Here is a 16,313-nt window from a genome sequence, read left to right as displayed (position 1 = left end):
GCCATTTCCTTCTCCAATGCATGAAAGGGAAAAGTGAAAGTGAAGTCGCTCAGTCGTGTCCGACTCTTAGCAACCCCATGGACTGCAGCCCACCAGGCCTGTCTGTCCATGGGATTTTCCAAGCAAGAGTACTGGAGTGGGGTGCCATTGCCTTCTCCGTGACACTATATAACTCACTACAAAACTACAGATAATTTAGTCCACAAACTCTTGAAAATACAAATTAGCACATCTTGGAGGGCCTATTTGAATCTATTAATATTGTAACTGTAACCTCTGTGGCAGGTGACCTTAATTGTATGAATCTCCTACAGAACTATGTTGACAAAGTACCCAGGGATATTTTCATAGCAACCTTTTTTTTTTTCCCCATAACAGTGACAAATGGGAATAACCTAAATGCTCATTAATTAGGGGCTGGTTAAATTATCATACATTTATGCCATGTATACTCTCTAGCCTTTAAAAAGAACAAGGTAGACTTGAGTGACAGACATGAAAGATACTCAATATGGATTAGAAGGAAACGGCAACCCACTCCAGTGTTCTTGCCTGGAGAACCCCGTGGACAGAGGAGCCTGATGGGCTGCTGTCCATGGGGTTGCACAGAGTCAGACATGACTGAAGCGACTTAGCATGCATGCATGCATTGGAGAAGGAAATGGCAACCCACTCCAGTATTCTTGCCTGGAGAATCCCAGGGACGGAGGAGCCTGGTGGGCTGCAGTCTATGGGAGCACACAGAGTCGGACACGACTGAAGCGACTTAGCAGCAGCAGCAGCAATATGGATTAAGTGGAAAAAAAAGTCAGTAGACAGTGTATGTTTTCATTTATGTAATAAACTCCTACAAATTAAACAATCCTACATTTATTTTATGTTTTAAGGGATGACTTTATCTTTCAAAAGCACTCAATAAGCACTAAAAGGTACTTATTATTCTCCTTCAATTCTTCTGAATCCCACTTCACCCTTTTATTAGTCTGCCTGGGCTACTATAACAAAATACCACAGAATGTATGGCTTTGACAACAGAAATTTATTTTCTCACAGTTCTGGAGGCTGGGAAGTCCAAGATCAAGATGCTGGCTGATTCAGTTCCTGGTGAGCACTCCCATCCTGGCTTGTAGAAAGGCACCTTCTCACTGCGTCCTCACATAGCAGACTGAGAGAGCAAGCTCTGTGGTGTGTCTTCTTCAGTTCAGTTCAGTTCAGTCGCTCAGTCGTGTCCGACTCTCTTGCGATCCCATGAATTGCAGCACGCCAGGCCTCCCTGCCCATCACCAACTCCCGGAGTTCACCCAAACTCACGTCTATCGAGTCAGTGATGCCATCCAGCCATCTCATCCTCTGTCATCCCCTTCTCCTCCTGCCCCCAATCCCTCCCAGCATCAGAGTCTTTTCCAATGAGTCAACTCTTCACATGAGGTGGCCAAAGTACTGGAGTTTCAGCTTTAGCATCAGTCCTTCCAATGAACACCCAGGACTGATCTCCTTTAGGATGGACTGGTTGGATCTCCTTGCAGTCCAAGGGACTCTCAAGAGTCTTCTCCAACACCACAGTTCAAAAGCATCAATTTGTTGACACTCAGCTTTCTTCATAGTCCAACTCTCACATTCATACATGACTACTGGAAAAACCATAGCCTTGACTAGATGGACCTTTGTTAGCAAAGTAATGTCTCTGCTTTTGAATATGCTATCTAGGTTGGTCATAACTTTCCTTCCCAGACACTAATCCCAGTGTGACAGCCTTACCTTCATGACCTCATCTAACCCTGATTGCCTGTCCCCGCAAAAGCCCCAGGTGGTGCTAGAGGTAAAGAACCTGCCTGCCAACACACAGAGAGACATAAGGGTTCGATCCCTGGGTCCGGAAGATCCCCTGGAAGAGGGCACAGCAACCCACTCCAGTATTCTTGCCTGGAGAATCCCATGGACAGAGGACAGTGGTGGCCTACAGTCTGTAGGGTAGCAAAGAGTCAGACATAACTGAAGCGACTTAGCACACACACACACACAGAAGCCCCACTTCAAATAAATACATTGGGAGTTAGGGCTTTGACATATGAATTTTGGGAGGACACAATCACTCAGTCCATAACAATTCTCCTTATAAAAAACTCAGGCTATAAAACAGTGCTTTACAATGGAACCAATTGAAGCTTTCTAAAAATTAGCACATAAGAAAAAATGCCCCAAAGGACCTGGATTGGTCATTCAGATCCTGGATGTAGACTTCAGTATTCTTAGATTCCAGTATTCTGTGTAGTGGGATGTAGCTTACCCCACTCCCAAGATACCTGAAATTGATCACCAGATGAATCCAGAGTAACCAAGCTTGAAGAAACATGTTACACCATCAGAGATGTATCATTATGACTCACACAATGGTTGTCATTCTTATTCTTTAATGGATCTGTGGGAATGGCAATTCTCCCAGCTTCCTAAGCAAGTGCTGGAGGGAAGTGCTATAATGGGAACCTGTTAAAATGTGAATTTCACAACCGTCCTCTTGAAATGAGAAAGGTAGTTGATAATGAAGAATGGTAATACTAGCCAGCCTCTTCTCCCAGCACCATATTATTTCATGTCACTGCTGCCAGGGGCATTTCATGACACTAAATGGCCATGAACCAGAAGCAGAAAAAATTGTAATCTTCATAGAAATGATGCAGAAACCCAATCTGAACTAACAACGTAGGATCTTACCCCCCAAAATATATATATATATTTTTCTGATAAAGGGGTTTGAAAATGCAAACAGACAAAATGGATCAAAAAATTTTCATCCTGTTAAAACCCTATTACTGCCATGGAAACAACTGTACCATGAATGGTATAATAGTAAGGTGTTCCTTTTCACAAGACAGTAATGATAGTAGAGTTAAATAACAAATAACTAGAGATTGCAATAGAAGCCCATTTTACTGAAGCTGCTAAAAGGCTTAGGAGCTTTTTTTTAAAACACTGGGGGAACTGGTTGAACCAGTGAGGCTAGCCGAATAGAATTATAATAGAGACACTGTAAAACGGCATAGACCAAAAACTTCAGAGGTAGCTGTAAAGTTTTTTCCTTTAGAGGGATACATTCTCACAAATCTGGTTGTATGAACAGAAAATTTCTTTGTTCGTTTCAATCCAAATGCAGATGCTCTGAAGAAAATGGCATGAAGTATTAGAAACAGTCAGCTGCTTAGACCCTTAAAGGGCTTCCCTTGTGGCTCAGCTGGTAAAGAATCCACCTGCAATGTGGGAGACCTGGGTTCGATCCCTGAGTTGGGAAGATCCCCTGGAGAAGGGAAAGGTTACCCACTCCTATATACTGGCCTGGAGATGGACTGTATGGTCCATGGGGTCGAAAAGAATCAGACACGACTCAGTGACTTTCACTTCACTAGACCCTTCAGGAAGTGTTTGGGGATGAGAGGGGAAGACACAAACACAAATGCCAAAACTGGACAGTGGCACAAACTGTAAAAGCAAACGAGGCAACTCATGTGACCTGTGGAATCATGGTTTGCCTTCTCATAGTTTCTTTAATTAAAATAACATTTACTCAAAGCCACAAAGTAAGGGAAGTTTAATATTTATTTTTACAATTTCAGTATTCCTATTATTTTCTAATTCAAGTTTCTCCCAGTGGGGAGGAATACAAGGAGGCTCTCAAAAACTAATGATTGCTTAAACTACTCTGTGTAAATTCAAACCTTGTCATTTTAGAGCAATGAAACACTCTTAGGTCAGTGGTTCTGAATCCTTGCTGCAAAGTACAATCACCAGGAGAGCCACACAAAAAACACTGATGCATTTGATCCCCGCTAAGCAGATGAAGTAAAATCTCTAGGTGTGGCCAAGGCATCAGTATTTTTTAAGGGCTCTCAAGGTGACTCTCCGAATCATTCTGCTTTTAGGTTTAAAATCATGTCATGTTATCAGTTCAGTCGCTCAGTCGTGTCCAACTCTTTGCAACCCCATGAATTGCAGCACGCCAGGCCTCCCAGTCCATCACCAACTCCCGGAGTTCACTCAGACTCACGTCCATCGAGTCGGTGATGCCATCCAGCCATCTCATCCTCTGTTGTCCCCTTCTTCTCCTGCCCCCAATCCCTCCCAGCATCAGAGTCTTTTCCAATGAGTCAACTCTTCGCATGAGGTGGCCAAAGTACTGGAGTTTCAGCTTCAGCATCATTCCTTCCAAAGAGCACCCAGGGCTGATCTCCTTCAGAATGGACTGGGTGGATCTCCTTGCAGTCCAAGGGACTCTCAAGAGTCTTCTCCAACACCACAGTTCCAAAGCATCAATTCTTTGGCTCTCAGCTTTCTTCACAGTCCAACTCTCACATCTATACATGACCACAGGAAAAACCATAGCCTTGACTAGACGAACCTTTGTTGGCAAAGTAATGTCTCTGCTTTTCAATATGCTATCTAGGTTGGTCATAACTTTCCTTCCAAGGAGTAAGCATCTTTTAATTTCATGGCTGCAGTCACCATCTGCAGGGATTTTGGAACCCCCAAAAATAAAGTCTGACACTGTTTCCACTGTTTCCCCATCTATTTCTCATGAAGTGATGGGACCAGATGCCATGATCTTCGTTTTCTGAATGTTGAGCTTTAAGCCAACTTTTTCACTCTCCACTTTCACTTTCATCAAGAGGCTTTTTAGTTCTTCACTTTCTGCCATAAGGGTGGTGTCATCTGCACATCTGAGGTTATTGATATTTCTCCTGGCAATCTTGATTCCAGCTTGTGTTTCTTCCAGCCCAGCGTTTCTCATGATGTACTCTGCATATAAGTTAAATAAGCAGGGTGACATAATTAATAACATTTATTTTTTTCTAAATCCAAAAGTGGTAGCTGCATAATGCAGAGTATTAGGAAAAGTATGGAAAGTACAATTTTAAAAAATGATATGAAATCCCACTATTCCTTTATATGTTTACAATGTCTATTTTCTTTGAATATGCCATATATGAAATAATAATATGCAAAAAACTAAAAGTTACCATTAGAAGTAATCTAGTATAAGTCAATCACTTACTTTATACATGAAGAAATGAAGGCCAATGGACTTCCTTCCTCTCAGGAGTTCATTTGGAGTCAGGATTAGAATATAGGTTTCCCTTTACTTTTCTTGCAAAACACATTTTTGTGCAAAAACTTCGATCCACACAAGTTTCATTCCAATCTGAAACTCTATTTACATAAAGAATCTATTATTTTTCATGATATTCTAACAATTTAAGAATATCAGTCAGATTGTTAAAAGAGTGACTTCGCCTTTCTCTTGAATTCGAGCACATAGGTAGCCCCCTGTGTTCTACAGAACACTGATTCCATTGGAAACTAACACATGTAATGAAAAAAAAGACAGATTTCTCGTTCAGGCAGATTGGAAAACAAAATGAAAAGGAGTTTCTTTACTGCATCACTTCTTGTGGTTTTAGTGTTATACTAATAGCACTGAGAATCTGTGGGATGTATGTGCAGAATACAATATCGAATTTATTTGACCTTGGAACCTTTTCTGAGTTCAATCTCAATAGCTTCATGTTCTTTGGAACACATTTCAGCAAATAACACTGTGAGATTCCTAGAATAAAGGAATAAATAAATCTTTAGTACCTTATTAGGGGCTTCCCAAGTGGTTCAGTGGTAAATAATCCACCTTCCAGGGCAGCAGATGCAGGTTTGATTCCTGGATCAAGAAAATCCCCTGGAGGAAGAAATGGCAACCTACTCCAGTATTCTTGACTGGAAAAATCCCATGGACAGAGGAGCCTGGTGGGCTACAGTCCATGAGGTCACAAAGAGTTGAATAAGACTTAGCCACTAAGCATGAACATGAGCACTCTAAAAAATTTTATACCAAGCAGAGGAGTACTTTAAAAGGGAAGGAGTATATGACTTGAAGGACAATGGCAGCAATATTGGTTATAAAAGGGGAAAAAAAACAGTAAACAAATACCTGGTAATAGGTTTAATTATGATATGCTGCTGCTAAGTCACTTCAGTCGTGTCCGACTCTGTGCGACCCTATAGACTACAGCCCACCAGGCTCCGCAGTCCCTGGGATTCTCCAGGCAAGAACACTGGAGTGGGTTGCCATTCCCTTCTCCAATGCATGAAAGTGAAAAAGTGAAAGTGAAGTCGCTCAGTTGTGTCCCACTCTTCGAGACCCCATGGACTGCAGCCTACCAGGCTCCTCCATCCATGGGATTTTCCAGGCAAGAGTACTGGAGTGGGGTGCCATTGCCTTCTCCCTAATTATGATATAGGCATATAATTAAATATAAAACCCAATCACTAGGAAGAATGTTGGAGATTAGTGATGTTAAAAAAACAGGACTTCCCTGCTGGTCCAGTGGTTAGGAGTCAAACTGCTAGTTGGGGTAGGGGGGACACAGATTCCATCCCTGATTAGGGAAGATCTCACATGCCAAGGAGCAACGAGGCCCCTGCACAACTACTGAGCACATTCCCAGCAGCTACTGAAGACAGCTGGGCCCTAGAGTTCCTCCTGCACAAGAGAAGCCACTGCAGTGAGAAGCCAGAGCACTATCCCTGTTCCTCATAACAGAAAGCCCACATGCAGCAACAAAGACCCAGCACAGGCAAAAATAAAATTTAAAATAAAATAAAAAACATGGAATGCATTTGTGGCAAGCACTCCGTTTAAACTCAGAACAAGCCTTGAAAGCAGGTACGCATGAAAAGGTTTGAAAACAAAGAATCTGACTTGCCCCAAAGTCACACAGTTAAGTAGGGAAGCCATGACTCAAAGGGAAACTGAATCCCGAGCCCAAGAGTCTTAAAACACCCACAGGCCTCCCAGGTTTTGTGCAGGGCAGGGATAGAACTATCTACGACGCATTGTTACTGTGAGAATTAAAGAATATAATAAACACAAAGCTCCTGGAATACGGTGGACATTCAACACTCAGAAGCCACTAAATAACTCGCTCAAAGTCACACAATGTGTGGCTTCACCACGCATATAAACAGTTTATATGGATACAAACAGAGATTTGAACTTGTGTTCCCAAGAAGGCGTAAAAGTTGCAGAAGCCCTTGCCTTCAATGCTTCCCTGGTAGCTCAGCTAGTAAAGTATCTGCCTGCGATGCAAGAGACCCCGGTTCGATTCCTGGGTCGGGAAGATCCGCTGGAGAACGGCTAGGCTACCCACCCCACTATTCTTGGGCTTCCCTGGTTACTCAGCTGGTAAAGAATCCGCCCACAATGCGGGAGACCTGAGTTCCATCCCTGGGTTGGGAAGATTCCCTGGAGAAAGTAAAAGCTACCCAGTCCAGTATTCTGGCCTGGAGAATTCAATAGGTCGCAAAGGGTCGGACACGACTGAGCGACTTTTCACTTCACTTTCTTGGCTTCAACCTCTAACGCAGAGTCAGTATAGACTTTCCTCTGTCCCATAAACCGCACCTCAGAGGTCAAGGAACACCCAACACCTAAAAGTTCTCTTCGGAGAGAAAAGAAAGCGCAACAGTCCCTTTAGCACCAAGCTCAAGCACAAATTGGCCACGGGACAATTTCCGGGGCGGAAGTGACGTCTATAGTTGCGCGCCGGAAATGGACTTACAGAGCGAGCCCAAAAAGTCGCCGAGGTCTTTGGGCTTGGGATCCGGCTACGCTTTGGTCCAGAGCTTTGCCGCATTGGAAGGCGGCTGTCGCCATGACTGCCCAAGGGAGCCTGGTGGCTAACCGAGGCCGGCGCTTCAAGTGGGCGATTGAGCTGAGCGGACCTGGAGGAGGCAGCAGGTGAAGTGCTGGGCAAAGCTCGATATCAGAGCTTTCACTGTAGAACTACCCCAAAGGAATAGGACCTGAGCCCTCAGGTACAACTCTCTTAAAAAGACGACTTCTGGGGAGCTGATGGCTTCTCTGCCGTGGAGATTTCTGTGTCCAAAGGATGCTTATTTCATCCTTCCCCGTAGGCCAGGATCTGACGAAACCACGGGAGGGCTTGGTCTAATATAGGTAGATGCATCTGAGGATCTTTATTCCTATGATGAGAACAGGAAATGCGGGATATGAAGTGTGGGAGGCTACAGCCTTAGTTTTTTTTGGTTTGGTCTGTAGGGGCCGAAGTGACCGGGGCGGTGGCCAGGGAGACTCGCTGTACCCAGTTGGTTACTTGGACAAGCAAGTGCCTGATACCAGCGTTCAAGAGACAGATCGGATCCTAGTGGAGAAGGTACAGAGGTATAGATGTAACCATAGTCCTTGAGCCAGTTCTGAGCTACACACCTACCTCTTCTTCCAGGCAGCACATGGATATCTTACTGAAGATGGCCCTTATCCCGAATATTTGGTAGCTAAACTGCTTAAGTGTTACATTAGTTGACCGTATCAGCTCCAAAAGTGCTAATTGGGAAAATAAAAGATGGTTGAACATAAGGTATAATAAAAGTAGGTTGAAAATTATCTATAGGGGCAGCGCATTCCAGTTGAAGTCCCTTTTCTACTCTGGTACCCTTATACCACTCATCCAATCTGTCAGAGTAGCCTGTTGGTTCAAATAGATTGAAAATCTTATTTCTTATTGCTTTAATCGATCATCCTGGTCTAAGTCATTCCATCTCCTACCACTTTGCCTTTTGTTCACTCCTGTCCCCAGAATGACCTCCTTGGTGCTTCTTAAATATGCCAGGCAACCTATTTCAGGCTTTTTGTACTTGTTCTTCCCTTTTCCCCCAGATTCCTTTATGATTTGCTGTCTCATCTCCTTTATGTTTCTCAGATGTTACTTTTGTGGTGAAGTCTACCCTCATGCCACTCCCTGTCTTATTTTCTTATATTTCTCCATATCATTCATATATTTTATTATCTCTTTTTTTCCATTGTTGTAAGCTCTATGAGAGCAAGATGTTTGTCTCCCAAGTGCCTGCAACAGTGCCTGGCACTTTTTTCCCTCTCAGCCTTAATACTGCTTTTCAAAAAACCCCTTTGGCTTTCTTGATGTTGAGCAAATTAGTTTCTGCTCTCATTTTGATTTCCTTCCTTTCCATTTCCTTGGGTCTCTAATTTTTTATTCTTCGATTTCTTGAAACGCTTAGATACTACTTTTAGTCTTCTAATATGTATTTAAAGGTGTAAATTTCTCAAAGCTCTGGGTCTTACAGTTTTGATATATGGTATTTTTGTTATCAGTTAGTACTTCTTTTTCCATTGACATTTCTGCTTTGATTAGTGGATCATTTAGAGCACATTTGTTCATTCTAAGACATAGGAAAAAATTTCTAGTTATCTTTTTGTTACTGATTTCTAGCTCAATTACATTATAACCAAATAATATGCTTTGTATGATTTGAGAGTTATTGACATGTTCTCCATGGCTCAGTTGTCAGTTTTTGTAGATGTCCCATCTGTGTTTGAAAAGAATGTAAATTCTGTATGTTAGGTGGTGTTGTATGTCAGTTGGGTTAATAATGTCATTCACATCTTACATATCTTGATTTGTCTGTTCTATTAGTAAATGTGGTGTGCTGATATACCATTATGTGGATTTTATCTAGTTCTTTAGTTGTAGATGGGACAATGATAGGTGAAGTATAAGAACAAAAGTAGGGAAGTCTCTTCTTTACCTAAAGTCATGGGGGAAAAATGGTATCTGGAAAATCCATAGGGAAACACATAAAATAGTGAAGAAGCCTTATTTTAGTAGACGAGCAAGGTTCCTGTGGCAAAGTTGAGAGAATGGCAGAGGTGGTGGAACTGAGGAGTTAGCTGAGAAGCACAGAACTGGGAATTGTGTTCATTTGACTTTAACGTCAGTGATATGATAAATGTGGAACTAAGGATAGTAATCAGTGGTTAAAACTGTGTTTGTTTTAGCGCTGCTGGGACATTGCCTTGGGTCCCCTGAAACAGATTCCTATGAACCTCTTCATCATGTACATGGCAGGCAATACTATCTCCATCTTCCCTACTATGATGGTGTGTATGATGGCTTGGCGACCCATTCAGGCACTTATGGCCATTTCAGCCAGTAAGTATTTTTTTTTGCCAGTAAATATTCTTGAAATAATAATCCACCCTAACTAAGCTTTAAGAATCACAGGCAAACTCTTTGGCAAAACCCACTGTAAATCTTTGGCACAGCTTGCTCTTGGCTAGTTGCAGTGCAGGGTGGTGATGGCAGTGGTGGTGGCATGAGGGGAAAATGGTGCTTGTGGGTTTTTGTTCACCTTTAATGGTTCTATTGCTATCTTAGTATGGGGCTGTTTGTATTATTTATATTAATATATGGCCTGATTCATACTGAAGAAAAAGTTGTTTTGGTTTTTGACACTTTCTGTTACCCCAACAGCTTTCAAGATGCTAGAAAGTTCAAGCCAGAAGTTTCTTCAGGGTTTGGTGTATCTCATTGGGAACCTTATGGGTTTGGCATTGGCTGTTTATAAGTGCCAGTCAATGGGACTGTTGCCTACACATGCATCAGACTGGTTAGCCTTCATTGAACCCCCTGAGGTAAGGCAAAAGGAAAGTTAAATTTGGAGCAGCTCTAATGTACAGTAAATAGCTGACCCATTTGATGGTGGGGGATCACAGTTGGTATTAGAGCTCATTTCTTAAATAAGATCCATTAGGAATTTGAGAGTTGTTATTCTTAAAAGATAAAGTAAAATAGAGCTTGTGATTAAAGTAGTAAGTACTCAATTTAGGAAGTTATTTCAACACTCACCATTAACCTATTTACTTTTTCGTTTCTCAGAGGATGGAGTTCAGTGGAGGAGGACTGCTTTTGTGAACTTAAGAAAGAAGCACCTGGTACCTATATATCTGGATTGTTTATGCCCAGTGGCTCCTTCTCAGCTTATTAACCCTTAACATTATCTCCTGCTGAAAAAAACCAAAAGCTCTTTTTTCCATGGTGAAAGACAATGTATGTATCACTACAAACACACAAAAACTATACCACAACTCTTGACTGAAAATAAGGTAGAAAACTTTATTTATGTTTCCAGTATAGAGCAAAACAACAAATAAAACCATGACTATGTAAACAAAAGAATGGTTGTTGTTAAATCAAGAACCACAGCAGCATCTCCTTTTAATAAATTAAATGGTTGAGAACAATACTAAAAAAAAAGTTGCACAAGTTTTTCTTAAATCTATTCTTCTTAATATTTCACTTCTATTTAACACAAGCTGGGACATAAAAATTCCGTTGGAGATACTTGTGGAAGATGTGAATTCAGATCATACATGATGAAAAGAAAAATAAATCAGACCAAAAAAGCGCATAAAATGCTTACAGTGTAATAACTACTTTAATATCCACAAAAATGGATTTTTAACACGTTTGGGGGAGTAAGGATTGGCAGGATTGCTGGGGCAACAGGAATCGGAGGCAATGGAAGATATAAAGTGGTGATCTTCCCCCCCGAGAGGAACTGGGAACCTGTCAAACAGATGCTGCGATTCAAACTTCAGTTTTAAGATAGCTATGCAACACAGAGGGCCAGCAATTAGAAAATGAATATTGTCATAACCTGCCCTGGTAAAGTCACAGCTAAGACTTAAAAGCTGGATCTCATTCAAAAAGCAGGAAGATGTCTTTCCTTTTTCTTTCTGCTTAAAACACATAGCCCCCTCCCCTAAGATGCATTCTCTTGTCAAGTTTTCAGTATTGCTTTATTTGCAGTGATTAAGAGACAAGACGCTTTGCAGACAACATAAGTGACATGTAGACATGAAATGCTCTAGACAGAGATGAGTTTAAATCTGGCCCAAGAACCGCTTCCCCATGTAACAGTGATTGTTTTAGGGGCGCAGTAGGGGCTATATTAGCAGCCACTAATTCCATTATCCCTTTAAAGGATTCTTACAGAGCTCCAGCCACAAAAGGCTCTTCTAAAAACTAACCTTATTTTCTGCCCACGTTTTTTCTATATGGAAAAGAATACATATACATGTATCACTTTGGCCAGAGGGTGTAAATATAAAGGAATTCCTGGGCAAGCTGACTTTAGAGCATGGGTCATTAATAGCTTGGGTCCTCGGGGGCTTGTTCTGCTACTGCCGGACTCAACTTAGCAATGGAGTGTTGCAATGGAAGTTGTAAACAATGCTTCTACCCTCTGCAGGAAGCAGCAGGAAAAAAAAAAACAAAACTTACAACATGCTACCTGACTAAGCTTGGAGATTTAAAGAAGAGGAAAGGAAATAAATTAAAATAACTCAAATTTCTTAAGTCATATTGAAGGGTTTTTCTCCTCTGTCCATAAGGGTAAGAATAGTCTGCAGACTATGGAGCAAAGCAGCTTGCTCCATATCCTACTGGTAATCAAAGACTGGCACTATTTATCATTCATAAAATGAATTTCAAAAGCAGCCATGAATACAGGCAAGATAGTTTCTTGAAATACCCTATCTATCCTGTAAAATAAATGAAGACTTCACATAACATTACCATTCAGCCACACAGGGTAGCTTACCTATGCTTCAAAGTCAGATGTTTTGTGATCATTAAGTTAGCAAATTAGTGAAGTTTGCACAAGTATTTTCTTGACACATTTTGAGTTTTCTGAAAACAAAACAAATAGCAAAATTGGATAATTTTTTAGTTCAGATCCAAGTTTCTGCAGTCAGAATAAGGAATTGAAAAAAAAAAAAAAGCTCATACTTTGAGCACTGAGGCACATGCCTCAGGTCTTCACTATGGCTTTGGGAGTAAGTCCACAGGTTTCTTAAAGAAGTTTCTTGAATCAGGCCATTGCCAGTTACACCACTTCAGTGAAGCAGGTAAGAAGAATAGCAGCAGCTCAGTAACTTTGGCACTATGGAAGGAGTATGGCTCTAAACTTCAAATTCCACTGCTGGATTCCCCCTTTGAAGGACAGTCCAAAGGTTTAGGGAAGGATTTTTGCCAGTCTTCCTAGCGTTTGTTACTATGATTTTTGATCTGTGCCTATAATCCAGAGGACATAAAAGGGAGAAGGAAAGGAGAATCTGTTGGTCAATATGCATTATCATCTATATTTCCTGGATAACAGCTTATGTATTTTGCCCATATCACATAGGTAACTACAGACTGTATTTATCCAGATCTTGATAGATACCTTTTGGAGTTCCCTTTGTTTGTCCATTTGAAAAGAACCTGAAAGAATTTTTACTCAGCCTTCTAAAGAACAATTTCCATGGCAACAGTGCCTGTATTACAATCCTAACCACAGAATGGGTTTTGAAAAACAGCCGAAATATATAATATAGTATGTGTACCTAAACATATTTTGGGGGAATCTTGTTTCGGAGGAAGTAGAGGCTGCAGTTTCATGTTTCAGTTTTTACATATTAGTAGCCTAATATAAAATTAAGAGTCCCAGAGAGCAGTGGATGCACTGATGAAAATTTTCATCTTGGCCTGCCACAGTTACCTACACAAAGATGTAAGACCCCCATGTACTTGGCCATGAATTCCTTAGTATGATGAGGCTGTCTCTGGCTGTTACCCCTATGGTGTCATCTTGAATCATGACTTCTAAGACTCATCTTTAATTTTAGATGTGTACTTGTGTATTTGCCTTTTGACTTCAGTTGACTTTCTAGCATCTCTTTTACCAATTTATTTTATTGGTTTAGTTTGTTCATCCTAAATTGCCTTCATCTGGAACAGGCATGGCTTGCAGGCCTTGAGCAGTGTTCTGATGTTGAGGGAAGATCTACTTCTTTAAGGACAGCAGGTCATATGGTAGCGAAGAACAGATCGGTTTGTACTTTCTTGCACAAGGACTTGAGGCTCAGCTCATTAAGAGTTCAGTGTGATGTATACAGAATGCAGGTCTCTAGTTGATGGGAGTGGTAATGAAGAGCTGGCACTTCCATGGAGGATAGAATCCTTTTCAGAAGGTGAGGCCAAGCAGAGCCATTCAGGAGTAGATTATGAATAAATGGTGATCACTTCACTGCCACCACCTCGGACAAGAAGGACTCGCTCTAGTCCTTCAGTGAGTACTTCCAGGAACTCCATGTCTTCAGAAATTGTCAAGGAGACAACTAAGTAGGAAAAGAGCATTCTTACAACCTGGCATCATGATAATCTGAGTTTATCTGACTACAAAGCTGAAAAATCAACAGGCTTAATTATTATATAGTCAGAACTGGAGAAGTCTGAACTCTGGATTCAATTCAGTTCTGTGAAGTAATCTGGGGATCTAGTCTCTTGGCATAAATAATATTAATGCAAAACTATTTCCCACTGGTTAGATTTTTCTAACTTATTTTAAAATGGGGGAAACCCACAAGTAATGTGTTACCAGTACACAGTAAATAAGCCAAAAAGTAGAAAAAGCCACAACAGGGTAGACTGTAAGATTCCAAGAGAGAATCCAAGTAATTTCCAAGTGCAGCTCCTAGAGTTACATTTTTTCCCTGCCACTTCTTTTTTCTGTTTCACTGAAATACAGATGATTTACTCTTTGTTTGCTTTTAACCTCTTTTCCTTAATGGTACTTGTAGAAATGGACCAGTCTTTGCTATTTCAGTGCTGAAGGGGCCCATAAAAACAGTCCTGGAATTAGAGTATGAGGACGAACCCTTGTCTTTTCCCCTCAGTTAGAGGAAGTTCCCCTTTAACTTCCTCCAAGAGAGACTTTGTGAAGTGGGAAGAGCCTGGAAAGGGGAAAGGATATGGTGTTCCATCTCTAGGATGATCAGAAATGGTTCTATATACTGAACATTAAAAGTCATTGTGCAGATATACCACCTAAAAAATTTGTTTAGGGTTTTGAGAGAATATTACATCCAACTCCCCCAAAGAAGCATAGTATCACTACTTAGTAAGGATCCTTGCCTGAGACTTTTAACAGTCTTCCCTTCTCAAGAGGGGAAGTCATAGGCAGTGACCTTTATAGTTACTCAGTGTCTCATCTAAAACACATTTTAGATTTTCCCTACCAGCAATTCTGTCAGAAAGGATACAGTTTTCGTCACCCTCAGGGTTTCGGGGTGGCCCTGGCATATTCAACAAAACCAGCTTTGCTTCATGGGACTTGTTAACTATAACCTCATTGAGCTTCACTGCTGTATGCATCCGCCTCACATTGGACTGGTCCCTGGAAGGGGAGGGCGAGGGGTTAGAAACAGAAGTGGGTTATGGCAAAGAGAAAACTAAGGCATATCGTCAACTCTAAAAAACTTGAGATATTAGAGGTTTTTTGCTGAGAGTATGAGTAATATAATGAACAAATGACTGCCTTAAAATATTGATATCATGGGTTTTCTCATTCTGTGTGTGCTTGTTTTATACCAGGAACACAGTATGGGCAGGAAGAAAGATGGTTTGTGTACAGTATTAATTGGTGGCTGGTATGCATAGGCCAACAACAGAAAGATGGCTGGATCTGGGTGAAATGAAGACTAGATTCCATCCTGTGTACCCAGGCAAAGTCGCATCTGTGGCACTAACGGGGATACTACGTTAGGTTTGAGTTGGAAACTTACGGACGCATGTTAAGCAGGTCCTGGAACCCTTCCATTGACTTGGCCTTTTGTCCCCGAGACGCCATATACTTGTCTTTCGTCCACGTCATGTGCACCTTCTCCTGATAAGTCTCTGTCTCGTCATCCTCGTCAGAGCCAATGCTGGTCAGTCGTAGCATTGAGTTCCGATCTTTCACCAGCTGTGCCTGGGGGAGGCCCAACACAACTATGATACTATATCTGTTTTCTCTCATGCATCATCTTTAATTATTTTAAAATGTGGCTACTGTAGAGTAACTAATAAAGCAAGTAAGGAAGAATCTGTCATGCTGTGAGAATACCATCATCCCTCTCAGTGAAAGACCTCCCAGGCCAGGATGAGGCCGACGTGGCAGCCTCACCTCTCGGTCTCGCTCCGTCTTGGACAGGCGCATGTGCCGCAGCATCTGTGACCTCTGCTCCATCATCAGGGTGCGCTCGTAAGTGTATGCGGATATGTCACTGTCATGCTGCCATACAGACCACACAGATAAGCACAATAAGCTTCAAGGAATGAGCAATAAGCACAAAGGAACAAGAAACACATACTTTCACTTCCACTCACTAAACAAGAGCAACTAGCACAGTATCAACCTAGGTTTCAGTTTTTGTTCAGTCATTGAGCTACATAAAACAATGCTGTGGCCTGTAGATCAAATCCAGAGCTCTGAATCTTTCCCACAATCTAACCATTACATATGTGTTTCCTTGAAACACAAAACACAAAATCCTGTTATTTTAATACTGCCAAGTTATTAAAAAAAAAAAACCTATGTGTGACTTTAGCTTGAATATATGAATAGAAACTTAATGAAACTGTATTAAGACA

The 16,313-nt window shown here is 41.4% G+C and overlaps 2 protein-coding genes across 5 annotated transcripts in view; one reads left to right on the top strand and one right to left on the bottom strand.

Annotated features, from left to right (window-relative positions):
* The first annotated feature begins 7,590 nt into the window (after nt 1–7,590).
* Nucleotides 7,591–11,103, top strand: EMC4 (ER membrane protein complex subunit 4). 2 transcript variants are annotated; one of them, XM_010844165.1, is made up of 5 exons: nt 7,591–7,780; nt 8,102–8,216; nt 9,857–10,010; nt 10,332–10,492; nt 10,737–11,103. In XM_010844165.1, the coding sequence occupies exons 1-5, from the start codon at nt 7,695–7,697 to the stop codon at nt 10,770–10,772; spliced, it is 552 nt and encodes a 183-aa protein (XP_010842467.1). In that variant the 5' UTR covers nt 7,591–7,694; the 3' UTR covers nt 10,773–11,103. The 2 variants fall into 2 exon arrangements, with proteins under 2 accessions (XP_010842467.1, XP_010842468.1); XM_010844166.1 differs by lacking the exon at nt 10,332–10,492 and having other exon boundaries at nt 7,598–7,780; nt 10,737–11,027.
* Nucleotides 10,949–16,313, bottom strand: part of SLC12A6 (solute carrier family 12 (potassium/chloride transporter), member 6) — an 85,668-nt gene continuing 80,303 nt past the window's right edge. For all 3 annotated transcript variants that reach the window (XM_010844167.1, XM_010844168.1, XM_010844169.1), the window contains 4 exons: nt 15,847–15,954; nt 15,467–15,651; nt 14,945–15,078; nt 10,949–13,996 (listed from right to left, as the gene is read on the bottom strand). In XM_010844167.1, coding sequence (XP_010842469.1) covers nt 13,905–13,996; nt 14,945–15,078; nt 15,467–15,651; nt 15,847–15,954 — 519 coding nt within the window. In that variant the 3' untranslated portion in view covers nt 10,949–13,904. The remainder of the gene's footprint in view (nt 13,997–14,944; nt 15,079–15,466; nt 15,652–15,846; nt 15,955–16,313) is intronic.

This window comes from Bison bison, unplaced genomic scaffold (genome assembly GCF_000754665.1).
Source record: "Bison bison bison isolate TAMUID 2011002044 unplaced genomic scaffold, Bison_UMD1.0 scf7180017864197, whole genome shotgun sequence".
Lineage (NCBI taxonomy): Eukaryota > Metazoa > Chordata > Mammalia > Artiodactyla > Bovidae > Bison > Bison bison.
The sequence above is the reverse complement of the archived record's forward strand: the minus strand, read 5'-3'. Positions and strand labels throughout refer to the sequence as shown.